Here is a 27,143-nt window from a genome sequence, read left to right on the forward strand (position 1 = left end):
ACTGAAATAATTCAGGGATTATACAAAGGTGAAAACTGTACAAATGACATATTTTAATGTTATTTTACAATACTGCATGTTTTATCATCAGGAGAATTTTATTTATTGTTTCTTTTTAGGTGTGAAATTTGCCGTCGTTCTGCTGAGTCGTCAGCCTGCAGGCTCCTGTTAGGTCTCCGTGGAAACGCAGCTCCTCTCAGCTGCAGGAACAACTCCATCTGAGGAGGCATTTGCGGATGTTTTAAAGCCCCCATGTCTGTAAACTGGCAGGGGAAGGATGCCTAACTACATTTGTTTCTGGCTCAAAGATCACAGGCGCTGCTCCTCTGGGAGGAGCGTGCATCGGCGGGGCTGATCCGGCTGCGAGGACGGTTCCCAGAGGGGAAGGGTTTGCCTCTGTGGAGGTGGGGGGGTGAACGGATGAGGCCAGACTGTCAGCTGTTGGGGTGCTGATGGCAGTGATGAGGGCAGAGGAGGAGGAGGCCAGGAGCTCAGTTCAGATATTTTAAGGAGGATTATTTTAAGCCTTTCATAAACATTCCTGTCGTCGTTTGTGAGCAGCTCTGAGGACGAGAACTGCATGGAGAGGCTGCTGTGTCATTTTTTGACAGTAAAGTCATCCAGTCATGTTCTGTTTTAACGGGCTGCAGAAAACAGAAGCTTTGGTCGTCATACTACAGGGTCACGACCTCTGCACAGTTTAAGGTGGATTTGGGCTGTCTGCAGGTGAAAAACACTCAGACTTGTGCGGGGCACGTGGATGACCTGAAGACCTGGTTGGGCCTACAGCTGGCACTGCTTTTTTTTGTCTAGCACCCCCAAACTCGGCGTCCTCACAAGTCATTTCTGACACAAAACAGTTTTGTCGACTTGGAGTTAACCATTGCGTGATTGGTGATAAATGTAAAGGGGTTGCATAAATATGCTGAGAAGGGTAAATGCCTAATGTTCTACTGCCACCGGGCTGCTTTGAGAACCGTTTGTTTACCGTGAAGAGATTTCATCCGGACATTTACGTGCTGTTGCTGCTGATTCACTGAAAACATCTGAGGTTTGTGGCATGAGGAGGATCTGAGTGAGGTTCTCCTGAAGAAAAAAAGTTCTGAGGAGAAAAGTGACCCGTCTATGGAAGCAGGACGATCCTCATATTGGCTTGAAGGACCTGCGGTTGAGGTTCCAGAAGTTTCATCAAAAAATAATAATTTAGTTGACTTCAAGTCCTTCTGACCCATTTCTGCAGGAAGCTCTGAGGTTGATCCCACATCATTAAGCTACCGCCACTGTTTTGGTTGTTTTTTGAAATCAAAGAAGAAACATTAAACTCTATGTTCAATGTTCTCATTGGAGGTGGTGTTTATGAGCTGGTGGATATCTGGGAGCTTCACATCAGAAACAGGAACTCTGTTCTGCTGTAATGATGGTCTCTCATGAAGCCCAGGCAGAACCTTTGCATTAAGTCTCCGCAGTGACGTTTAAAATGCATCTCCACCCACGGCCGCCTTTTGCCGTCTTTTGCCGTGAAAGAACCCGGCATCTCCCTTTGGTGTTCACGCTGGCCAGAGATCTTCACAGGATGACGAAAGCCGAGGAAAGAGACCCAGAGGACCACTTTCAGCTGCGCCTGTCTTCCTCTGGGGTTTGCATGTTTTCAGCAGGATTTAGAAAAGCCTGCTCAACGCTCTCCTGTTGGGAGCATTTATTTAGTAAATGCAGAATATAGCTGCAGCGCAGTGACACTACATCCATGTCCCGTTCCTCGACCACACCAACCAAAGACAGAACCGTCCTGTCAGTTCTGTGAGTATCTTTGACAGTTATGGACGGAGAAACATGTAGAGCTGTGATGCAAAAGCAGATTAACGTGAAGTGACAAAGAGACAGCAGTCTTAAAACTGAAGGAGCAACAACAGGATGATGGGCCTTGACTTGAGTCTTGATAGGTTTTCTATTGTAGTCCTGCTGTGACTAAACCTCCAGGATGATGGTTATTACATCTGTGCTTCTAACCGGACTCCAGCATGTCCAAAGCAAACATGTTGTACAGCAGAAGAAATGCAAACTCAACAAACTCATTAGGAAAGAAAACCTGATGCCATAATGGGTTAAATGCTTCAACCATTGTTTTCCTGTTTCTCTTTCTTTATTCTAGTATCTTCCTCCATTTTTTGTTCCTTAACTCCTCCAATGTTTCATCTATTTTAACGTTTCAACTATTCAAATGTTCAGCTCTTTCAGCTTTTTCCAGCTTTGACTTTTGCTCCTTCAAATCCTTGAACTTTTCCAGATATTCCAGGATTTCTGCCTCCATTGAAATCTATGGGGAATCCTTGGAGCTGAACCTCGCTGGTTCGATACCCGACTCTGGCATTTTTCAAAAACAAATATTTTTTGTTATTGTGCTTTTTTCACTTTATTTATGGTCAACTTCCATTTCTGTCTTTTTTCCTTTTTATGCCATTTATGACCCTTTAAGTTTCATTTTGATTCTATAATATAGCATCAACGCTGCGTTTTCTTTTGGAAATGCAGCTCACAGTTCAAGTCAGTAATTACAGAAATGTGGTTTCTATGGATCGCTGCATGTTTGATAACATCAGTGTCTCAGAAAAAGGCAGGAAAACCGTTTTCTATGGATGATCCATCTCAGGTGCAGTCGCCGGATTCAGCCTGAGGTGAGACGAGCGCTTGAGCTGGACTCCAGCGTGGGTGATGGTCTGGCTGCCATCAATATGTTGATGGGACTGTAAACCACTGCGGACCTTCTAAGAAGATAGAGAAGCACCGTATAAGTTTATACCTTTATCCTCTTTACCCCCTTGACTCACACTTTCTGTGTAAAATCTGAATTGGGTGTCGGTGGGAAATGAAACCTGCCTGCAGGGGTCTGTTATGGAACTGCAACCTTTAGCACTTCCTGTTTTGTGCCAAACCCGGAAAATTGGGGGGGGGGGGGGGGGAGTCATCTGGGCCCCCTCTCCTGGGATGATTTTAGGAGTGAGGGGCCATGTTCAGGTGAGCTTCATCGCTGAAATCTTCATGTAGTTTGTCTTTTCACTGCAGATTCAAACAATCTGAACCTGAAATCACCACAAGTTTTATGACAACCAGTTGATTTAGGAGGAAATCTGAGCTGCATGAATGCAGAGCGGCGTTCAGAGCTCCACGCCGTTTGGCTAGTTGCTCATTTAGAAAGTGATTAGAATTGTTGAACTCCCTGCCCGCTCAGTGTAATCTGTTTTTTCTGATCCATTATTGTTCTTTTCTGAAGCCTTCAAGGGGGCTAATTCAGCAGCTGATTCTTACATTCGCCAAAAGGTCAGGCGGGAGAGAAAATCCAACAAATCTGTTCAGCGTCTTTGTGTTACCGGGGATCTGTGATGTTCCTCTGCACTGCTCCTTCGTTATGCAGCGGCTTAGTGTCACTAATAAGGTCGGTTTATGGACTGAAAACCTGACGCTGGATGCACGCCCCATGCAGAGCTTCACTGCAGTTGCATCATTTAAAACCTTTATTCAGGTTGTTGGTTATAAAACACAAAAAGCAGCTCTAGATTTCTGAAAACATGAAGGGTCATTATGAAAAGTGTTGAAAGTGTAAATCTGAGAAACGACTCAAACAGCAGGAATCCTCATTTTAGACCGTCTCAATGTTTTGGTCGTAACAATATAGTCAAATGTAAAAACACACACGACGTCCCACTGAATGCTAAAAACCTAAATCTAAAAAGCTGTGGGGTTCCCCAGGGCTCCATCTGGGGACTTCCTTTGTTTGATCTGGTAATGCTTCCTCTGGAACAGTTGATATGCAGCAATAACAATCCTTCCAGAATGATGCTGATGACACTCAGATTTATATTTCACTGAAGTGACTATGGAGCAGCGGACTCACTCCGTCACCTGGCAGAGAAATAGACTGTAAAACAGCTCTGCTTATGGACAGGTTTAGCAGCAAAGGCCATCTTATGTTGGTGCATGTTGGGGTGGCTGTGGTCCAGAGGTAGAGCGGTCAACCACTCAATGGGAGTTGATTTGGTTCCCGCCTTGCTTGCTCACGTGTTAAAGTGTCCACACTGAAAGCCCTGGTGGTTATACTGTAGGTTGGTGCCATGAATGGGCTTTGGTTCTCTAAGGTAGATAAGCGCTACACGTGTCCTGGACACCATTCACCGTTGAGCGCATGAACCCTTCAAGTCTTTGAGCTCAGGAGGCGGCTGTCTGCTGGTGAGAACTGCATGGCCTAAAGAGAGCCGGTCCTGGCGCTTTGTGTGGAAAACAAACACGGCAGATTTTACTGTCGTTGATTAGATCCAAAAAGTTTTCTGTGGATATTGATCTCAACACTTCTTTCAGTGTTTCTCAAATTAAACATTTTAAGCCTTCAGTGGATGAAATGTAGATTATTATCTTGTTGCTTTGTGCCAATTCTTTATTGGTAAACCACAAGGAGCTGTTAATGACTTTCAATAATAATCACAAAGGTGTCCTGATAGAATCCTAACACTTTATGTTTTAAACACCGGCGTATTGAATTCCAGCTGTAATATTCGTCCTCCTTCTTTCTCTCTAATCCAGGAAAAGTCTTTTGTGGCTATAGTTTGGAGGACATGGTCAGATAATGTGTGAGGTCTGAAGTGTCTGATTTTCAGGTGGATGCGTCGGAGAGAGACCAAAGTCGGACTCTGCACCTCAGAGCGGTGGCTCTCTGCCTGCCTGCCAGGAGCTTGTCCTGCTGCTGATGAAGCTGCATGACTCCAATATCCTCAGGACATGTTTCTCATCTCCGTCCTCCTGATGTTCCTCCCCGTTTATTTCACGGCTGTCACCACGTCTGCTTGTAGAGATACTGTCTCCTGCTTCGCTCTGATCGGTCCCTCTTCTTCGCTCATGCCTCCCTGGGAAGATAGGAACTGGAATGAAAGAGATTTTCTAAACAGAGCATGAAGAGGAGGGTCATGTATGACTTCATTCACATACAAACCTCTGTCTTCTCTGCTTTTTGTCTTAACCTCCTTTGAAGGAGTTTTCTCTAAACCCTCCACAGGCTCAATGAAAAGCTCCGGCCTTTCAGCCGATGATGAAGATATTCAGGATCTTTTGTCTCCCCTCAGCTCACCTTCTGCTGTGAGGACATGGGGACTTGTTGCAGCGCTTCAATGTCCCTGAACGCCTCATTCTTCCACATGTATGCGGCTGCGTGATTAGCTTTGTTTCTGCTTGTGGGCTCCACGGCAAACAAATGGGATTTGGCTGAAGTTCTTTCAGAGAGAAGCAAACACGCTTTCTGCTGGTTATTGAAATGAACCCATGAAGGAAAGATGCCAGGGATTTTATTTAGCCGCGCATCACTCCGGAGTTTGAAAAATATTTGGGTTTTCTCGTGTTATTTGTGTGCAGCTGATGTACAGTGGGGCAAAAAAGTATTCAGTCAGCCACCAGTTGTTCAAGTTCTCCCACTTGAAAGATGAGAGGCTTGTCATTTTCCTCATAGGTAAACCTCAACTATGAGACAAAATGAGAAAAAAATCCAGAAAATCACATTGTCTGATTTTTAAAGAATTTGTTTGTTAATTATAGTGGAAAATAAATATTTGGTCATCTACAAAAGTTCAACTCAATACTTTGTTATTGTTGACAATGACAGCAGTCAAACTGTGAGTCTTCACAAGGTTTTTCACAAACTGTTGCTGGTATTTTGGTCCATTCCTCCATGCAGATCTCCTCTAGAGCAGTGATGGTTTGTGTTCTCTGCTGCCAACTGGTGGTTGGAGGTTAAAGGTCAAAACAAGAGTCAGACGGACGCTCAGAAATAATGAAATAAATGTCGTCCTGACAGCATTTGGAATAGAAACAAGTATCACCAAATGAACTGTTGCGATATATCACCAAATCAATGTTTTCCATCCCCCTACTGTTTAGCACTGATCAGAATAATGAGAATAAAACAACAATCTGATCTCTGATTGGGATACAGCGTCTGGTTTTGATCATGTCTGAAACTACGTGATCTGCCTGATTTCCAATCACGTGATCGTATCCGTGTTCATTTCTACGTGAAGCTCCACAGACATGCTAACTTTGAGCCCTGATGGTGAACTGGTTCTGTAAAGTTCCGTCTTGTGTGGTGATCTTAGCGCGGTGACGGCGATGACTGGTTCTCTCTTTCATCATCGGCGGCGCGTTTTAGGCGGGTTCGACATTTCTCCTGCTTCTGTTTGCAGCCGCTCTCATCTAACCGACGACCCTGACTCTTCTGGTATTTCCTTCTGCTCTCCTCTGCTCTTTTTTCAAAGTGTCTGAGCTAAAGAAGCTGTAAAACCGAAGCAGAGAGAAGACCCACAGCTCTGAGAGTTTTCCCCTCAACTTTGTCTGCTGTCTCTTTTTTTTCCCCGTGTGTCAGAAATGATTATCCTCCGTCCCTCCCCAGGCCTTGTTTGCGTGTTCTCAGACATTTCCTCGGGTCTCCTTTATTCCTGGCAGAGGCAGAAAAACCTCCAACTGGTTTCATTTTAAAGAGAGAATAAAGAGGACTGAAGCGCAGAGAGCACGTCTTCAGAATCGCAGCGCTGAGGCGCACAGACCAGCAGAACCGGCGCCGCCAGTCAAGGTCTGTCTTACTTAATAAAGTGAGAAGGGAGGAAAGAGAGGGAGGGGTGGAAGACGCGTCTGCTGAGTCCTGATGGGAATAGCAGGAAGAAAAGTCATGCTGCTGATTCATAAAGTCCTACCTGATCAGGTGTTTGTGGCGCTGACCCAGCAGTGGTGGGTTTTCTGGACTGGCATGCCTCATGACTGCATTTCTCCTAAAATGTGCTCAGCCTGTTTGGACTTTTGTCAATGGGAATACAGTTTGATCTTATTTCCTATTTGTCTCTGAGTGTTTTCCAACAGTTTGGAACACAGATTTCAGTGATTAGTAAAGATAGTTGAAGCTGAAGTCACTCTTCCTTCTTCCTTATTCTGGATTCCATTTCAGGGATTCCTACATGTGGAACCGCCTGCAGTGGGCCGTGTGTCCATGTCCGGTTTTTGGCAAAGCAGTTCGGGCGGTCGTCCCATTTCCTGAATGGCAGTAGACAAGCGTTAGCGCCGTCCACGGCTTCCGGCGGTAAAAGCCGTCTCTAGAGGAACGGCGTCCAAAAACATCTGCTCTTATGTTCACACTCTGCTTGTTTGCTCTGATTCGTCCTCTTTGATTAATCCTGTGACTGCAAACCACTAGACTGGGACAAAATCCATTCTACTCTAATTTACAAGGTTTCCATGGTAACCAGTTCTCTCTATAAAATTGATCCCAGTCCCAGCCTCCCAGTGGCCTTTGGTGCAGGAACAGGGACAAACTACAGGAAAGAGGATTGGTTCTGGCAGAACCCAGCGGAGGACAGGGATCAGAAGAAGACCTCTCACTTTCACAGCGCCTCTGAAATGATGTCATCCTCACAAGTTAGCAGGCATGGACACCAGAACCTGGATGCACTTTTCTGTCCAGTCATGATGAAGGGAATCCTGGCAGACGTGGCTCCGGTTCATTGGACTCGGGCCCGGTATGGATCCGGTGTGAATGGAGAACTGTACTCTGGCCCGGTTAGCAAAGGGAGGATGTCAGTTCTGCAGTGTTCCCTGGTTTATCGTGAGAGTTGCGTCCTAAAATGAACCCGTTGTTACAGTAACAGAGATGTTTTAAGGCTGCAAAACTCCTCACGACACACTTTATCCACTTCTCTCAGACAGACATGAACATTTTCACACTTTTCTGTCTTCTTTAAACTTCAAACCTTCATAGGAAATAAGTCCAGGATGATAGAATAAAAATACAGATCTGATCTGATCGTGATCAAAGATTTATGTCCATGAGACAAACTGAACGCGTTCTGGACAGAAGACACGACACGGAGGACGTTGACTGACAGTCTACAGCCAAGAACACCGCGCGCTGAAAAAAACACGCAAAATCTGATGAAAAACCGCGAAAGGTGAATGACAGCGAGGGACAACTGTACACATTTAACTCTCTTTTTCTGCCCGTTTATTTGTGGATGAGAAAACTAGTAAAAGATAGAATAGCGCCCCCTGCTGTGTGGGAACTGAAACGGTGGCCTTGGCGCTCAGGCCTTCATGGTTACAAACATTCAAACTGGAGAAAAAAAGGAAGGAAACTCTTCTTTGTTTGTTTGATGATTTTTCACAGAAAACACTGGATTTGTTTATCTGCTCGAGCTTTTCAAGCCGCCTCTGACTGCTGTCACACCTAAACGCTGCCAGGAAAAGACACTAATTGCTCTGAGGAGATTTTCTCCGCTGCATGGTTTGAATCCTCTGCTGCCTTGCTCATCCCCAGAGAAAGAAATCTGTCCTGAACGGCGGTTTATCTTGGTGTTTGGCCCCTTATTTTCTTTGAGTTTTCATCAGACTCTGAAGTGCGCAGCGCCTCAGAGGACGCCTGTTTGCTGTGAATAATTCAGATAAAAAAAGCTATTGAGGACGTGACATCTTCACATAAAACGTTGACAGCTTTCCAATGGCAGACTCTGGGCTGGATCCTGCGGCGTGTTTGGGCTTTATCAAAACAGCTCGCCGTTTGTAGTTGTATGTTTCATTTGCTGCCTGGCGCTGGGAGGCGGCGGGGAGGTGCAAATGTCACGCCGCTCGAAAAAGCGAAACCACCCGAGTGTGGAAAGTCTCCGGAGGAAGACGAGCTGAAAGCCTCTTTGGATGTGAAAGGAGGAAGACGTGGGAGATTTTTTCACATGGAGATTGCTGGCTGTGCCTGTCACGCACGCCCACACCGGCTACTGCCTATAATCACATTCCACAGCATCTCGCCTCCTAAATTGAATTGTAATTGCCACACAATAGGCGTGACATCTCAATTCACAGGGCTGCTGGTGTACAAGCAGCTCCTTTAAATTGATCCTAAATTGGGCAATGTCACTGATGAGCTCAGAGCGTTAATGACAGAACAGGAGCAGGAGCAGGTATAGGGGCGTGGGGGCAGCAGGGGGGAGGGTACTAACTCTGAGGATGAATTGCCCCTTTTGGACCAGTGTTTGTAATTATTGCTTGTGTCAACGGCGGCTGCAGGTTCACCTCCTCAGTGATGTTCCTGTGAGAGAACGGAGGAACAGAAAAGACGCCGTTTTATGGCTGACATACAGTGAAAGAGCGTAAAGACAACTGAGCGGCGTTTTCGGGAACTAAGTGAGGAACTTTACAACCGCGTAGGCGCGATTCTAACCGAGCGACCCGTGTTTTAAAACTGCATGCCTGCAATCCTAACTGAGCCGTGATCCAGCGCGGTCAATTCCTCTTTGCGCCCTCAACAGGGTTTACGCTCGGTGTTAAGGGGGCGTTTTTGTAACTTGGGGGGCAGTATTCAGGGGCAGCGGGGAAGGACTTTATTTTAGAGGCTTTAATAGTAAAGAAACGGTGACTGGCTCGTACCTGGGGTTGGGGCGGGGGGATGCCCGGAACTCCTGGGTGGTGGTGGGGTGCTCGTCTGGGGCTGTGGGCGTCCTTCTCCGGCGGGGCCCTGCGTTGGGCTCTTCCGGCGCGGTGGGGGGGCTGCTTTCCTGGCTGGGCTGGGGCGGCGCTCTCTTTCCCTCCGCGCCTCCCTGCTCTCTGGCTCTGGTGGCCTCGCGGCGGTCCTGCTGGTCCTGGCCTGGGTGGCGGTCTTGGTCGCCCAGGGGGCGGTTGTTCCCTGCCTGTTCCCGTGTGGCGTTGGGGGAATTCCGGCTGCCGCTGCTGCTGCGGCGGGGGTCTGCGTGTGGGGGTGGCTGGGCGCTCCTCCTCCTTCTTTTCACGTTCCACCATCCATTTTAGAAGAACATAAACACTCACCTGAGCACAGGTGTTAGCTCACCTTTGCACTAATAGTTTGCATGATTGAATGAATGAAAGATTTCACACTAGTTGGTTTAAAGGCATAGGTATGCGTTCGTGAACACTATCTGTTTTGTGTACATGTTGACATGTGGACATTTTTGCGGCTAGCAGGTGTGTTGATAATATTTGAGTGTGTGTGAACAGGCCCCGCCCTTTTTGTACTACATTTGAACCGTACTGTAACGATAAACAACCAGTAAACCTGTCTGCTCTATGCTGCTTCATGGTCTTACCCCCCCCCCCTCCCACTATCACCCCCCCCTCTCTCTAACGTCCCTCCCTCTTCTTCCCCTCTTTCCTTTTCCGTCCGGTCCAACACCAAAGATTTTCAAACATGATTGAAATTAATAAATTTTGGCCTCAATTACAAAAGGGGTTTATTCAGACATACCTTTGGTTTGTCTGAAGATGAATAACCCCTCTTGTTAAAATAAAATATGTCCAACCCAAGAGGCCCTCAGCTCTCATCTGCCTGCCTAGCTGTTGGACAGGACAAGTTAAAAAAAAAAAAAAAAAAAAAAGAAACGGCGGCTGTAATGTGGATTAAAACGGTAGCAAATGCAGTGATTTTCACATGAGAAGAACTTACAGCACAGAAAAAGCATATATATATATGAGAGCTTGGAGGAGAAACCACCCGTGGAGGGTGAGAGGGGTTTTATATATATATATATATATATATATGAGTCTCTGGACTTGGGCCTTTCTTGAATTAAACGGGGGCGCTGCCATATTGGATAATTAGTGCTGCCATCTATGGGATAAACTAAAGCTAGACCACCCCCAAGTGACAAAAACGCCCCCTTAACACCCAGCCGAATGTGAAAAATGCCAGTCTCTCCGAGGCGAACAAAACCTCAGAGACCAAAAAAAAACCTAGCTAAAAAACAGCTAATTGCAGCCGCATCCTTTGCAGAAGGCACCGCATATGACAGGAAAGGGGCACGGAGGAGAAGAATCACCAAAGTGGTCGCTTTGCATGTAGCCAAAGACATGGTACCCATATATACGGTGGAGAAGACGGGGTTTATTAATTTAATTAAAACCTTAGACCCCAGATATGAACTGTATGGTTAATCCTTCAGAAAATGGTGCTACTCTCAAGGTGAATGTTTGTCTATTTATAAGTCTGACTGAAAACACAGCTGGGACTTTGATTCCAAGAGTGAGTTAATTTATTTATTATTCATCCCAGAAATGGGGGTTACACTGTCTTGAGTTTGATTAAATCAAATCAAAATTTGCTTTAAGTTGTCTGCTGTTTGTTCTTATTGCTTTCCTTAAGTGTATGTGTGTGTGTGTGTGTGTGTGTGTGGGGGGGGGGGGGGTCGGGAAAAAGTCGGAAATCGAATTTAAAAAAAAAACATGGATTTTAATTTTAGGCCATATCGCCCAGCGCTACCTGGGGGTGCCGAGGCCATTAACGGGGGTCCATTTTTAGGGCAGCACAGAGTTTGAGCAGCAGGCACTAAAAGAACTGTTAGCATGTTTATTTAAAGGACTTAATTCCCGCGGTGAAGGTAAAGAGGGTTCAAATAAAGCGCCGGTCGTGAGCCGCCTGCTACACACAGAGGTCAAAGTTAGTGGGTCATTTGTTAGTTTGAGGGACTTTGTTTGGGTGAAAATACCTGTTTTGGATTAGAACCAACGCTCACTGAAGCTGTTTTATGGAAATGTGAACTTCTCCTCTAAACCTGTAGTCAAAGGTGAGTTTTCTCACCTGCCAATCAGAGGAGACTAACTGGTGGATATGAAACAGAACCTGAGGAAAAATGACCTTTATCTACATTCATGTCTTCTGCTTCATCCTTAAGGCGTCAGAGTTTAATCCTGGAAAGTGGTTCTCATCTAAGCTTTGCTGAAGGAGCTTGAAAGCTCCGGATCACTGAGACCAGTTCTTATTAACAAGCATCTTTAGAAGAATTATTGATGACTGTTTTTAAATGTTTCAATGAAAGGAAAAGTCAGTCCTTTGTCTGTAGAAGCCTTTTTATGCCCTCAGTCATTTACAGGCCGGTCTGGAGCAGCTGAACAAAGAAAAAACAAGTTCATCGTGTTCTGCATCCTGATTGGCTGTCAGTCTCCATTCTTCTGTACAGAAAGCATTCAGTTTGTCCATCGACAGAAATCTTTGATCACATTCAGATTTTTGGTTTTCATTCTCTAATCCTGGACTTTCTATGACGGTTTGAAGTGTGAGAGTTAAACAAAAGAGAGACGTGTGAAAATGTTCATGTCTGTCTGAGAAAAGGTGAGACGTTTTTACAGCCTTAAAGCATCTCAAATAATTATAAAATAAAAGGAATCACAGTTTTCACCTGGACACAGGTAAATGTTGCGATAATAAGGAACCGCTGGAACTGGTTTGCTAGCAGATCAGTCGTCACGACAACATTATTTATTAAACAGAAAGAATAACTTTTGATACTTGATCTGCATGTGCTATGAAGATTTCTAAAATACAGTTTTGTCTATTTTACATAATAATTAAGTACTTATGACTTATTGATACTTAAGTATTCCTAATGACCTGAAACTGTGTTGGTAAGACATAAATATCTGAGAAAAGTGATGAACCGGATAATGATAAATCATGGAATCAAATGGTTACGTTTACAGGTGGAGTTGCAGGAAGACTCGTCTGTCTTCAGGTCTTCATCCTGAAAAGAGGGTCTTATTTCTTCAGGGTCAAAGGTCATGAGCCAATCAAACAATCAGCCAGCCGCTCTGTCTGTGTGAGTGACAGCTTCCAATATAGGCTGCAGGTGTGTTCATGGTTCTGGCTTTTATGCGTAAATCCCAGCGCTCTGTTCGGGGTTCAGAGGGTGAAGTCCTGCCGTTGTGATGCACTCGGTGGGGGACGTCTGGGGTCAGGTGTTGGAGCAGCAGAGGGAGGCTCTTCAGGGGTGTCAGCTGCTTCTTCACGGTGACCTCCACTCTTCACATTTCAGGGGGGGGGGGCTGGTCATCATCTCAGCGGGGAGCGCCTAAACGGCTCGCTTTGCTCCCGTGCCCGACGCACAGACTCATCTTTTCATGAGCTCTTTCTAAAAACAGCGACTGCTTTCTGCAGCTTTTACAGACGATGTCTGATTGTTCTGAGGCTTGAACACCGTTTGGGTTCGTCTCCTGGCAGGACGGTCGTCCTCATTCTGTCCTCATTCTGTCCTCCACAGAAAAGTCTCTGAATTCACACAGCTGACCACATCGCTTGGTTTTTCCCATGAGCCTTTGATCCTAATTACACCACGGATTTCATCGTTTTCCCGTTCAGCTTGGATGTTTTTATTCAAATTAAAGTATTTTCCAGTTGTTTGCATCTGTGTTGCTGATGTAGGCAGAGAAAGGTTTGGGGCAACAGCTCAGAGTCTTTAAATGTTCCACAGTTTATGGAAAAATAATGTGTAACATCTTACAGCACCTCAGTGCTGAGCTCATGCTGAGCTGGTTCTGTTAGAGTCCATCCTGTCCCTGAAATGTGAATACATGGTTTTACCAGCAGGATGTCTGGACTCCCCTTTAGAGCTAAAGTCTCTGTCCCAACTGTCCTCACGGGTGGATGCGGTTGAAAAAGTGGTTAAACCTGTACGGGACCACACAGGTGACGATATATCAAGGTGGTGGACCGTTTTCTACGCTCATGCTGCAGGTCGTGGAGAACACATATACCACGGTCCAGGTGAATACTTGACTCTGATTGGCTGCTGGGTGTGCATTAAAAAGTGATAACTGCACGTCTCCGGTCACCTAGCTTAAATTTTCTGTATCACTGCGATGTCTTCTTTAAAACAACCTTTATCTTCATCATCTGGACAAAAACAGGCGGTAAGAGGAGAACTTTCTCTCTGATCTGATGATTTATTTAACACAACTTGATCATCAGCATAGATATCGCTTTCCTTTCCCTGACAACGTGCCACGTAACAAATAGTCCACTTTTAGTGAAAAAAGCGATCCTAATGGAAAAAAAACCAAGAATAAAGAACTAAAACCTGGTTGAATATTTCTGTCTTTAGTAAGTGACCATGGTCTAAGCGGCTTCATGGCCTCCAAAGTGTGCTCTGCGCTGGACGGTTCAGGCTTCCACGGCGTGCGTTAATTTCTGATAATGCACACTTTGACGACCCTTACTCATACAATATGTAAGGGTGAGTAAGGGGGAAGCATGGGTGTGAGACGCAGGCGTCCGTTAGAGCTGTTCACGTGACACGTGCACGCCCCCTGCTGCCGCCTGACTGTCAGAAATGATGAAATCAGACGGTCGGTTTGTGTGGACCTTGGTGTCACGGATCACACGTGTGCAGCACTTTTCAGTGTGGAGCCAGCACTCACGCCTTTCTAACGACCAGAGTGTGGCGTAAGGACGCCGTACGACGGCATCACCTGTTCATCATGAGTGCGTGGAACTTCCATTATCCTCACGAATACTTTTACCACACGGGTCAACCTCTGTGACTGAGGCCTTAATGGAACAGCCTCCTAACTGACAGAGTTATGTTTTTCCTCTGAAGTTCAGTAATGTTCATAGTGTCTGTATTATTAACATACTTCTTAGGTTCTTCTGTTGTTAGACGCCGTCGAAACATGTCAGGTATGTGAACAAACACACAACACAACCGTGTCTGATAACAGAAAAACCTAAGATGGCATTTCCACTTTATTTACTTAACCTCCATAATTCACTTTATATATTCTTACATGCATGTGTCGTTGTCGCACACAAACCTGTGAAGCTCTGCAGATTGGAGTGGGGGGTGGGGGGTAGAGCCCACAGCTGGCTGTTTATTGGTCCCCGGGGAAAAGGCGGTTATGGCCACTCAAACTCGATTACTGATTCTTTGTTAGTGTCAAAGCGAAACTGATGAATTATCATGCAGATGAACCGGGGGCCCAGTGGCTAGTTGTGTTGTGCTGTGCTCGTGTTGTGTTGTTCCTTTTGTGGTTTCATCACTCGCTTATTCACTTTAGCGTGAAGGAAGGGCAGACGTCTTTCTTCACTTTAGTCTGGTTGAGCAGCTCCACACCATCACACTCCCTCCGCCGTGTTCGACAGTTGTTCGGAATTTTTCCGTTCGTTTGATTCCAGATGTTTTGGGACACGTGCTTTCCAGAAGGCGGGTCCGACAGAGACTGCAGGTTCAGGGAGGATATTAGATCCGGGTGCTGATCCGGGTGTTCAGACCACATGCCAGTTGGATACCCTCAAACCTGGTTACAGAGGTGGACCAGTGAGAAGAAGACTGAGGGAACCAATGAGACTCCTGGGTGATGTGGACGCTCCTCCATCTCCTCCTGTAGAACCAGACCAGGAGCAGAGCAGGAACCGAGAATCTGAGGGGGTCATCCAAGTTTCTGCCCTTAAAATCTGCATCCAGAGAAAACCGGATATTTATGGGTGATAAAAAGAATCCTTTGATCTGAGGTTTCTGCTTCCTGAATCCTCATTTTTGATCATTCTACTATAAATTAAAAGATCGTCAACCATTACAAAAACTAATGACAGTGAACAGATTGATTCATTAGTATCACTAATATTAATGTGTGTCCAACCCCCCCCCCCCCCCCCGTTCATTCATGAAGCAGACGAGCTTCAATCCAGTTAGTCCTGATAAACGGAGGCTGATCGTGTCGTCTGTTCGATTCCCCGATTTCCACAGACATCCATCTCTATCATGTCTGCTCGCCACTTTCAGCGCCATCTGCTCGCCTTTAATGGGACTTACGAGCGCTAATTGAAGCATCTGTTCATGCGGTGATCCTCCTCTGCTCCGACACGTGACTCCCCCCTCCCTTCATGGGGGGGGCTCTATTTAGTTTGGTCTAGAACCAAAACCCGGATCAGAGGACAGAACAGCCGCGGCTGCAGACGGACGGATGCTGAAGCCAAATGTTTGAGGTCCAGAGGTTTCTGTTTGCTTTCTGCTTATTCAGCATCTTTGAGGAGTTTTGACAGTTTTTAATGAAAGTTTCATCAAAACATTATTAATTTGTAGAGCAGGAGTGATGAAAAACTATTCTTTTATTGCATCTTTAGAAATCTAGAGAATAAAACAAGTCATTTAAAAAAACAACTGTTTGTAATGTTTTTGGTTTGATGCTTTTCTGAGGTTTAGTTTTTCAAAATTTAGTTCATTCTAAGTTTTAAAACAATATTTAATATTTACTGATTTTGTGTTGCCAAAGACTGTTTGTCTCTGATTGTTTGCCGAAATGTAATACATTTTTTTTGCCTTTTGGTTAATTTTATGTAGTTTAAACAAAATATTCACAAAAATATTGCTAAAACAAAAGGGCAAACATTTATTGTATAAACTAAAACGCTTCTATCTATATTTTAATTATAATTCAGGAAAAGCTGTAGATGATGTTCATAAGTGGATTTAAGTACTAATAAAATCATTTAAAAAAGATTATATAGTGTTATGAATCAAAAGATAAAAGCAGAAACAGATTCAAATTGGACTCTATAGTCCACAAAAGGTGATTAATAGAATAACTGAATCCATAGATCATGCACCCATCTGCTGGGACTTGCTGTCGCCGTGATCTAAAGAACTGATCTGGACCGACCCGGTTCTTGGTTTCATCCGTTCAGATCCGTTTCTAGTTTCTACAAACTGAAATCTTTCTGTGCAGCCTTTGCTCGGCCTAAACGAACATCAGCTGTTTCTGATTCCCTAAAGGTAGTTTGAGTCACACCTGCTGCAGGTACGAAGACATTGTCTCCATTAAAATCTGCAAATTTTCTGGAGATTCCAGGAATCTGGAAGTTTAAGGAATAATTCATCACAAGCTGACCACGGGGGTCCTCTCCTCTTTATTGATCGTCCCTGAGTGACACGGAGGGGGTGGGTGGGGAGGTGGGGGGAGCTTGCATACATCCTGACAGGCAGGTTCCTCAGAGAGGCACGGAGAAAACATAAACAAACCAGACGGCGAGCGGGTGTTTGTTATACCGCCTGCCCCTCCCACCCCCGGCTGTGCATCTCAGCCAGAATAAGCTGACAGACACGAGGCAGACCCCCCCCCCGCTCCCGTCACTCTGACTTGTTTACATCTGTCCAGCCTCACAGACCTCACACAAACAGAGATAAATTCCGCCGATATTCATGTGGACATCGCCACTGACATAAACGTCTTCATCAGGCTGATGTCTTCCTCCCGGGGGGGGGGGGGGGGGGGGGGGGGGGCAAGTGGGAAGATCTCATCTGACGCTCACCCATTGTGATGGGGTGGAGGTCAGAAAGTAGCTTGCCCAGAATCTCAGCATGAATGATGGAGACAGTTTCCACAGCTTTGAAATGTGGCTGTCACTGCTGGACAAAAGATTGATGACAGAGCTGCAGACAGAGCTGCGGTCAGAGCTGCAGACAGAGCTGCAGACAGAGCTGCGGTCAGAGCTGCAGACAGAGCTGCAAACAGAGCTGCAGTCAGACCTGCAGTCAGAGCTGCAGTCAGAGCTGCAGACAGACCTGCAGTCAGAGCTGCAGACAGACCTGCAGTCAGAGCTGCAGACAGAGCTGCAAACAGAGCTGAAGTCAGAGCTGCAGACAGAGCTCCGGTCAGAGCTGCAGACAGAGCTGTAGACAGAGCTGCAGTCACAGCTGCAGTCACAGCTGCAGTCAGAGCTGCAGACAGAGCTGCAGACAGAGCTGCAGTCAGAGCTGCAGACAGCTGCAGACAGAGCTGCAAACAGAGCTGCAGTCAGACCTGCAGTCAGAGCTGCAGTCAGAGCTGCAGACAGACCTGCAGTCAGAGCTGCAGACAGACCTGCAGTCAGAGCTGCAGACAGAGCTGCAAACAGAGCTGAAGTCAGAGCTGCAGACAGAGCTGCGGTCAGAGCTGCAGACAGAGCTGCGGTCAGAGCTGCAGACAGAGCTGCAGTCACAGCTGCAGACAGAGCTGCAGTCACAGCTGCAGACAGACAGAGCTAGCTAGTTGGAGTTACTAAAACTTTGGTTGTGTAGACATAACCTGTTTGCCTAAAATTTTATGAAGTTCGTTTAAACTAACCTGAACCTTTCTTTTCTAATATGTAAAAATATAAAAATCGCCAAATTTCACACATTGCCACAAAATGGCAGGCCATTTGGGCATCCCATAATAGTTTCAGAACTTCCTGTGGAAACCTCCTTTATGTGTGTTTTGGTTTCATCAGTGGATTTTAACATTTTTTGGGGGCTGCGTTAGAGATTTTCATCATTTTGACGGTCGTCTGAACTGCAGGCGTGTTGTTTTCCACATGAGTGTTTATCCACATGTGTACAGAATCACACGCCTGACTCTCTGAATGTGTTTGTTTGTTTTCTGTAGATATGTGGAATCTGTCCGTCACGGAAATGCTTTTCTTTCTCCCTGCAGGCTTATTTTCGTCAAGGGGTCGCCCTGCAGTACCTGGGTCGCCATGCCGACGCCCTTGCGGCGTTCGCCTCGGGCCTCGCACAGGACCCCAAGAGCCTCCAGCTGCTGGTGGGGATGGTGGAGGCGGCGATGAAGTCCCCGCTCAGAGGTACGCTCCTGCCTGAGCTCGGCTCTCTGCCTCGGCGGCTTCACCGCCCGACGAGCGCCACACGAGAGGCCGACGGGAAACTGAACGCATGACGGGAACCGGCGCTCCTTCAGAGGCGTGATGTGACAAAGAGAAAAGAACTCAAACGTTTCACCGAAAAAAAATAAGAAAAATGAGACAAAAAACATGCTTTGTTATTACACTGGTCCCATCACAGGAACGCCCCCCAGCCGTGACCTTTAACCTGTAAGAACCCCCGGGGACGTCAGTGTAACAGAAAAATGTTAGAAATGTGTTTAGCGGTTGTTTTGTAGAGTATTCCACATGTCTGGGTTCTTATGGGTTAAATGTGTTTTTGAAACAAAACTCTGAAGAAAAAAACATTTGAAAAAAAAATTTATTTTGAAAAAATGTTGAACGTTAATTGGCTGAAATTCTTCAAATAATTGAAATACTGCAGTTACGAAACATAGTTTGAAACTTTTAAGATTCAATTTCCTGCTGTTTACCTTCTTTGATTCCAAAAAACAGTCTCGACTCATCCATGGCATTTATGACGTTCACAAGGAAAGCGCGATGAAACGTCGTCATGGAGACCAAAGCCGGACAGGAAGTGGAGCACTGGAGGTCATGCACAGAACCATAGAAGAAGCATCATAGTGGAGCCGTGCTATGTACAACACAAAAAGGGATTAACAATTTAGAAGGAAAGTAAAGTTCTGTGGGTCACATCCGGCTGATCCTGAGGTCCAATGGATCCTTAAGAGCTAAAACCCTTTTCCTATTGCCCCACTGCGAGGAAAATAGAGTTTTTGTGGCATTTTTCTGATGATAAAGGACAAAGATAAAGACAATTATTTCTTTATTGAAATCGTCCTGAATCAGGAGCAGACGAAAAAAATGCAGTTTGAAAAAAGATCGTATTTGCGATGTAGAAAATCTGCTGGGCTGGCCACAAGCTCTCTGCTCTGAGCTCTCAGCAAAAGAGAGGGGAAGGGGGGCGGGGTTGCTTCTCGGGAAACACTCTATGAACTACTGCTGCTCTGCAGAAACTACATCCTAGAAAAATGACCGGCCGGTTTGTACTTCACAGCCACTGGTATCACATCATCGTATTGCGTCCAGACGGCAATCATGAGGTCTAGTTTACACTAAAGTTGGCCGGTTTCACTTGGGACTGTCCGCGATAACAAACGTCTGAGTAAGCCTGATGACGCCACTGTCTGCAGCGTGTCAGAGGTTTGGTGTTTTATTTTATTTCATATAAAGCTGTTTTTCAGCTTTATTCCAATTCCAATCACGGACGACACCATCAGCTTGTGTCACATTTGGTAGCGATTGGGGCGATTCGCCTCTGATGGCCTTTTGACCCATGCGATTGCAAATCCCTATGAAGTACAAACCGGGCCTAAGGCGTTGTAGAAGAGTTCACTACGACCCGTCGTCTGCAGCACGTCCATGTCCTCTCTACAGTGAGCGCTCTACCACCTTGACAAAGGTTTGACCCTTTCCCCCCCAGACAGCTGGATCTGCCCATCAGGGCAGTTGGGACGCTGGCTTGACTTTCAGGAGTTTCTCTTCTGTCTCACAATTGTGGCTGAGTCAGGTTAATTCACAGAATCAGGTGGTTTCTTCTCCGTCCTCAAAGGTTGTAAAGATGAGAAAATCTTTAGACAAAACAAAAATCAGCTACAAATGTGTTTTTTTTAATGAAAATCCCAAACTTGAGGCGAGTTTCCAACAGAAAGTGTTGTTTGCTTTGAGTTTCTTGAGCAGAAACAGAAGAACTTGTCTGTAACGCTGAAGGACAGCTGGAGGATGGGAGCTTTATTAGAGCCAGTTCAGCATGATTTATTCAGGAGGTAGACGTCTCATTGATCTCCTCTACAACACGTGAAGATGAAGAGAGAAAGCAGACCATCTAAGATAGCTGGCAGCTGGAATTGGCTCAGGATGATGAACAGACATCTCTTTCCTGGGAACTGTCTTTAAGTTGGCGAGCTTCAGCCTCAGTTGATGCAGCGCTGAGCGTTCCCAGTTATTCCTCTGCATTTGCAGTGGATGCGTTGATTTGCTGGAGGCCGTTGTGGTTGGGCCGGCAGAGCCGTGGCCTTGTTTGAAGGTGCAGCGGGTTTGCATGAAGAAAGGAGGAAACTCCCTGAGAGTGGAGAGCAATAACTGCTGCTCTGATGGTTGTGAGGAGGTGGTGGAGCCCCCCAGGGGCAACCGTCCGTAACACTTGATCTCTGCTAATCTTCAAAGCCAGAAAGCCTCAAGTGTTTGCGAGGAGCGCCTGAGTTAGCGGGGGATCGGCCGCAGAGAGGACCGGCTCGCCACAGCAGGGCGCTGCGGAGTCGAGAGCAGGGAGTCTCCCGTCGTTTATCCCTCTAAAGTTTACAGAGGTCCTCTCAGGGGAAACATTTCTGAACGCCGAGGGCTTCATCAGATCAGCTTTGGAATAAAATTGAGACCAGGAAATTGATTCATTCATTGTCCATACCGTTTTTCCCTTCCGGGGTCACGGGGCTGCCGGAGCCCATCCCGGCCACTCATTTTTTCTTCCTCACTGCAACTTTAAACTTTGGATCTGAGATCTTAGCGCCGCGTAATCCATCGTATCATATGTGATAAAAAATGATTTCTGAATACCTTAAACCTTGTTTCCCGCCCTGTAGTTCATCATAATTCCACTAGGGGCAGTAGAAGGACTTCTCCTGCTCATTTCAAAATGGCTGCTTCTATAAAATCTCAAAAACATTTTTGGCCCAAAATGTTTTGCTAATTTTCTCAACTTTTTGGAGAGAAAAACTCGTGTATTGCTAATCATTTTCAAATAAGTGCTTGCTCTAGTGAAATACTGCTAAACTAGTTGATGATCAAGTCTTTATAATACGGGTAGACCTTATTAAATGAGGTGAGCAAAAACGTAGCAAATCACCCAACGCATCATAACTGAAACTGTTGTTGGACATAAAAAGACGGACAGATGGGAAAGGACAGACGGAGCTAGAGTTTGCGTGTTCTCCCCATGGATGTGTGCGTTTTCCCCGAGCTCTCCGGGTTCCTCCCACCGTCCAAAAATAGGGGGTGACTGCGCCTCTAGGTGTGCTTGTTCAGGGTGGACCCCACCTTCAGCCATCAGTAGCTGGGATAGCACCCCACACCCTGAAAGGGATGCAGTGGGCCAAGAAGATGGAGGGATGGGTGGAAAGGTCATTAAAGGTCTTTTTTTTTTCTTTTATCAAAAACTTTTTTGTTTGTTACATTTATTATTTCAGTTGGTATTTGAAGTTCCGCTCGGATCATCTTCTGATCTATTTCCAAAGTGTTCCCAGTCTTTTAGTGACGATGATGCTGTTTTTAGCCTAAATCAAAAATCCTGTGTCGTTTTCCAGGACATAGTTTCTGCAGAGCGGCAGGAGTTCATCAGAAATTCACCTCTGAGTTGTGGGCGGGGCTGTTGGTGTCGAGTAAGGCTGTGCTCATTTCCCATCATCCATTTGTTTACATTCTCTCCCACTAGCTTACAGCCCTTCACACCCCCACCCTAACATTAGTAGAGCAACAGAAACAGCAGCAACATCAGATCCATCCATCCGTCCAGTTCTGATCCAGATTCCAGCTCAGACCAGGAAAACATGACCTTCATGGATCTGTTGGTCTGCAGGTGGATGACCAGAAAGGGGCGGAGCAAACACCAAAAACACCTATTTCATTGGAGGGGGTCTTTAATGAATGACAGTTCCCCCTTTGCTCAGGACAGTAGCAGGGAGAGCTTCTAGAGATGTTTCTGCTGTTTATTTGTTTTACAAATAGGCTCATTTCTATGAAAAACAAAAAGGTCACGTTACAGTAACGCATCCTGAACCCAAATCTAACAGATAATCCGGATCATGCTGGACTTTAGTCTTCTTCTCTGCTGCTGTCAAAGTTGGATTTGTTCTTGTTAGCATGTCTCATCAGTCAGCAGGGAGATGAGGAAAAAATCCAACGTGATGGAAATGAACACAACAATGAAAGAAGCTGAGGTTTGATGACAGCAGTTGGTGGAAAACATGGACAGAAAACACAACTTTTCCTGAACCTGCAGAGCCAAAAAGATTTCCCTGTGATTCATCCCACAGACGCTCTTGAGTCCACCTACCAGCAGCTGCAGGCGATGAAGCTGGACAAAAGCCCGTTTGTGGTCGTGTCCGTCATCGGTCAGGAGCTGCTGACCCACGGCTTCCCTGAGGCTTCGGTCGTTGTCTTGGAGGCGGGGCTCAAGATCGGCACCTGCTCCCTAAAGCTGCGTGGTTCCGTCTTCTCTGCTCTGAGCTCGGCGTACTGGTCTCTAGGCAACGTGGAGAAGAGCATGGCTTACATGCAGCAAGACCTGGAGGTGACAAAGGCCTTAGGTACAGAGGACCGGACCGGAGGGAGGGAGGGAGGGAGGCTGGACCCATCAACAATCTCTGGGTTTCATCCACAGGTGACCAGTCAGGTGAATGCCGCGCTCATGGGAACCTCGGATCTGCCTTCTTCTCCAAAAGTAATTATCGAGAAGCTCTGGCCAATCACAGAAACCAGCTGGTTCTGGCCATGAAGCTGAAGAACCGCGAGGTAAGTCGCCACAAACCAACTCTTCCTTCATATTCTGCACCAAGACGTTCCAAAGTCTGTTTGAAAGGCTTTTGATCGGATTTTTAGGATGTCTTGATCCACTCATTGTGGGACGTTTGCACATCAGCACATTCAGTTCAACAAAAAGATGGGAACTCATCTGTCTCTACGGTGTTTAGAGGTTTGTTCTGGTGTTGAAGCTCCCACCAAATCTCACATGTCAGAACTTCTTTGTCTGTTTGATTTGCAGCAGTCCTGCTTTTTATCATTTAACCCTTTCAGCTCCAGCCGACGACAGGAAATGACACGTTCTTTGAGGTACCATAACTCTGTCCATCGTTTACGTCATTAACGTCATTCCAACTGATTCTGAAGAAAAGCAGCTTTGTGCTGATCTGCAAAGCCGCTAGCATTAGCTTCAGCTCCAGACTCTGCTGGAATCACAGTGATTGGGTCAACAGTAGAAGAATTGGGGTCATTCAGAGAGCGTCCACGCTGGAGCTGGGGCTCCCGTGTTAAAGGTGCTGTGAGGGTTTGATGGTTGTACAGTTGGGATGCAGCGTGACCGTTTGTGGGTTTCATGATGCGTCCTGTTTTCTAGCTGTACCTGTGAGTTGTTTTAGGATGTGGGAACGGAACGTGTTCTATCCGACCTGAAAGAACCGGACACGGAAAAATGTCTTTCTAACTTCTATTTTTACATGTTTGTATCACAGTGTGTGTTTGTTGTGTACAGTTTGATCACAGTAGCGGTCAGAGGGTTGCAGACACACAAATGAGGCTTTGAGTTGGAGTACTTAGAATGCTGAAAACAGCAGAGTTTAGATGTGTTTTCATTTGTTTGGACCATTGATTTTATATAAAACCTGGACTGACTGACCCCTCCCCCCTCATGCTCCAAACAGAAGCCAAAATCTCATAAACATGAGAGATAATAACCATTTGTGCTCTAAAACTTTTTTTTTAATAAATAAAACAAAAATGAAACATTTTTAACGTGTTCTTGATAATCCTCATTGCTTTGTGCAGTTCAAGTTATTTAAGTTATAAACTGACCAATCAGATGCCTCTAAAAAAGTAGGTGGAGCCTGCTGGCTGACAGATTTCGTGCAGGCCACTTTTAAGTGGGGGGAGGTGTGGCTTTCCAACAAGCCCACTCCTGATTGGTGAGAGTGGTTGCCATAGAAACGATGACTCGGACCGGTCGCTGCTCACTGATGACTTCTGGCTTTAACAAGGCGGCAACCGTATCCTGAAAAAACGGCGGCTGAGTTGACTTGATTTGGTTGGAGCTGTTCTGGGTTTGTATGGATGACGTCACACTCGGTCACTCCAGTCCTGGGATGAGGCCGACGGTCTGGACGGATGGTGAAATGACTTCACGCCATGCGGTTTGTCGATGGGCCGTGTTCAGCCTGAGGCGCCTCAGACCGGCTGATGGACAGCTGTCACTCAGCATGTGAAACATTCATATTTGAAACCAAACTGGATGAAAGAGAATCATTCAAAACCATAACCATAAATAAAAGAACTACAAAAATCAAACATAAAATAGCAATGAAATTAGTTTAAATCCATTATGATTCAAAAATATGAAACCAAAGAAAAATAATAAAATCCAATATTTAGTGTTGAATTAACGGGAAAATAATGTTTTTAACGGTCACATCTTACTAATTTATTTCGATAACGAGTCTCTAACATCTTCTTCAGACCCCCCCCATCAGACTCTCAACTTCGGCTTGATAATATTTTTGTATCGACTCTTCTCATGAGAGCCGCAACCTCGTTCCAACATAAACAAATATCCAGTCATGACAGGCAGAATATTGGGACTTTTCTTCTTGTCACTTTCTTTCTCGAAGATGTGTGAACAGGATGAACCACACAGACGTTTGCTGTGACAGCTCAGAGCCGCAGACACAACAAGATTCCATTTTCCTCTGTATTCTGGAAGGAAACCTGGAGTCCTGGAGGGAAATCAAACTGTTGTCTGACCGCTCGATGGCTCAGAGGCCTCCCGTCATTTTTTTTATTTCCTTCTCTTTTCTGGATCTTTTTGTGCTCGTCTCTTCACTGGAAGTTCTTGTTCTTTAGCACATGAGAAGAGTCCTGATGGTAATTAGAGACGGTAAATTCCACTAAAGGTCACTTTTTTGGCGCTTAATAGAATGAGAAGTCATACAAATGTTTATATGTGTTTAATAAATGGCCTTAAAGTTTAAAGTTTCACTTTTTCGAAAGTTCTTTCATCAATTTGAAGTCATAAAATCATGTAGAATATCGCAAACAATGATTAAAAACCCTTCTGCCGACATTACCCGCCATGTTTTCCCTTCGAGTTTCTTCATAGAAACGAACGATTGTCCTGATTTTCTATCATGCTTTTATTAAACAGAGGAGTCTCACGTTTTTACCTTTAAAAAAACTTTTTGCCTGAATGAATCTTACATTTACAGAAAGTCTGTCTTTTTCCTTTTACATAGAGCAACAGTTTAAAGTACATAAAACTACCTCATCTGTGGGTAAACAGAACAAAACACCCCTTAATACCCAAATAAAGGTGCGACCCCCCATGAGTCTTTCACCTGCGGCTCATAAACATAGAAACGTATATAAATAGTTAGTATATTTGTTATGAACATAAAGCCTTTGAGTGGGTTTTCTTTGGGGACTCCAGCTTCCTCCCTCCGTCCAAAAACATGCTTCATAGGTTCATTGGTTACTCTAATTCCAATGGTGGACCTTCCATTACACACCGGGCCTTCAGTTGTGCTGCGTTTGAATCCCTCATGGTCATCAGTTCCATCCAGAAGGCCTTTTCTGTTCCATCAAGGCCTGTGCTCAGAGCCCAGTCTGTCCAGTTGTGTTTCTGCGTAGGTTTGAAGTTTTTAGAGCTGAAAATGTCAGCTGGACAGACGGCGTGGACACGGGGACGGTCAGTCCAAACACACAAATCTGTACGGCTGCTTCATGATTCACTCAGATGTTTCTGATGAAGGAAGTCGAGGACATCAGTGGGAGATTCTCCTGCTAAATCCTCAATGGATACATTACTGTCAGTATGTTTTAATCGAGACACATCATAAAGTGCTCCGTGGATCTGTGTCAAACTGGACAAGGCTCCTGAAACTTCTGTCCAATCAGAAGGTCTGAATACTGTGACATTGTCTAAGCCTGCTAGAAGGCCCTGCTGACACCAACTCAGAATCTGATTGGTTGAAGGAAATGAATTGTAACATTGATTTTGCATTAGAGGGCCTTCAGAAGGGATCGTGAAGGCCCTCTAATGCAAAATCAATGTGACTGCTGTGACTCTGCCTGGCAACAGAGGACAGCTGAATTGTGATTGGTTAAAAACTCCAATGTAGAAATATCTCTGTCTGAATTCAGCATAACCTAATAAACTCAATTAAAGGGAATGGACAGACCATTTGGAATGATTTAATGAGCATGCATAGACAAAATATAATCAACATGATTCAGACATTTTCTAGGCCTTCTGGGAAGGCCTTAATAGCCCTGACGACCCACCCCTGCTAAATTGTTCTTAGGTGTAAATGTGAATGTGCATGGGTGTGTGATTGTGGCCTTCGCCCACAAGCAGCCAGGATAGCCTCCGGCAGTCCCGTGACCCCTAAAGGGACAAAGTGGATTTAGAAGATGGAAATTGAATGAAGCTTTTTGCAGAAAATGACTGAAATCTCAAGTTTATTTAATGGAGCAGAAAAGTTGGTGTCAGATTTGAAGGATGGAGGACAAAAGAGCTCCAACGTGTGAATTTGTTGCTTGTCAAAGCAGTGAAATTAAGAAGTACTTTGTCTGCAAAGTACCGATGTTTTTGCATATGACTAAAACGTGTTCTTTTTAGATATTTTTGCTGCTATTGTGTCGTTTAGGCTCAGATAAAACCATGTTTTCTATTAAAGCTTAATGCGTCTGGGTTCTGATGCTTGGATCACAGAAGCAGAGTTGGTTTGAAAGCTTTTCTGCGGATAAATCTTTACTAGTAATGACATTTGTGTTGTGCTGATGGACCTGCATTCGTTATCATTGGTGACAAAGGGACGTTCTGTTGGTGGACACTGGGAGAGGTGTGACAGGCTGACACCGTTAGAAGATCAGAGCCTTTTCCAACATTTTCCGTGGTTGT

At 45.4% G+C, this 27,143-nt stretch overlaps 1 protein-coding gene across 3 annotated transcripts in view; it reads left to right on the plus strand.

The window, feature by feature from the left end:
• The window catches only part of ttc28 (tetratricopeptide repeat domain 28), a 111,493-nt gene that overhangs the window by 36,977 nt on the left and 47,373 nt on the right, over positions 1-27,143 (plus strand). For all 3 annotated transcript variants that reach the window (XM_023960667.2, XM_023960669.2, XM_023960670.2), the window contains 3 exons: positions 18,241-18,388; positions 22,513-22,785; positions 22,860-22,990. In XM_023960667.2, the coding sequence (XP_023816435.1) occupies positions 18,241-18,388; positions 22,513-22,785; positions 22,860-22,990 (552 nt within the window). The remainder of the gene's footprint in view (positions 1-18,240; positions 18,389-22,512; positions 22,786-22,859; positions 22,991-27,143) is intronic.

The sequence above is a fragment of the Oryzias latipes genome, chromosome 12 (genome assembly GCF_053564925.1).
Source record: "Oryzias latipes strain Hd-rR chromosome 12, Olatipes_Hd-rR_3.1".
NCBI lineage: Eukaryota > Metazoa > Chordata > Actinopteri > Beloniformes > Adrianichthyidae > Oryzias > Oryzias latipes.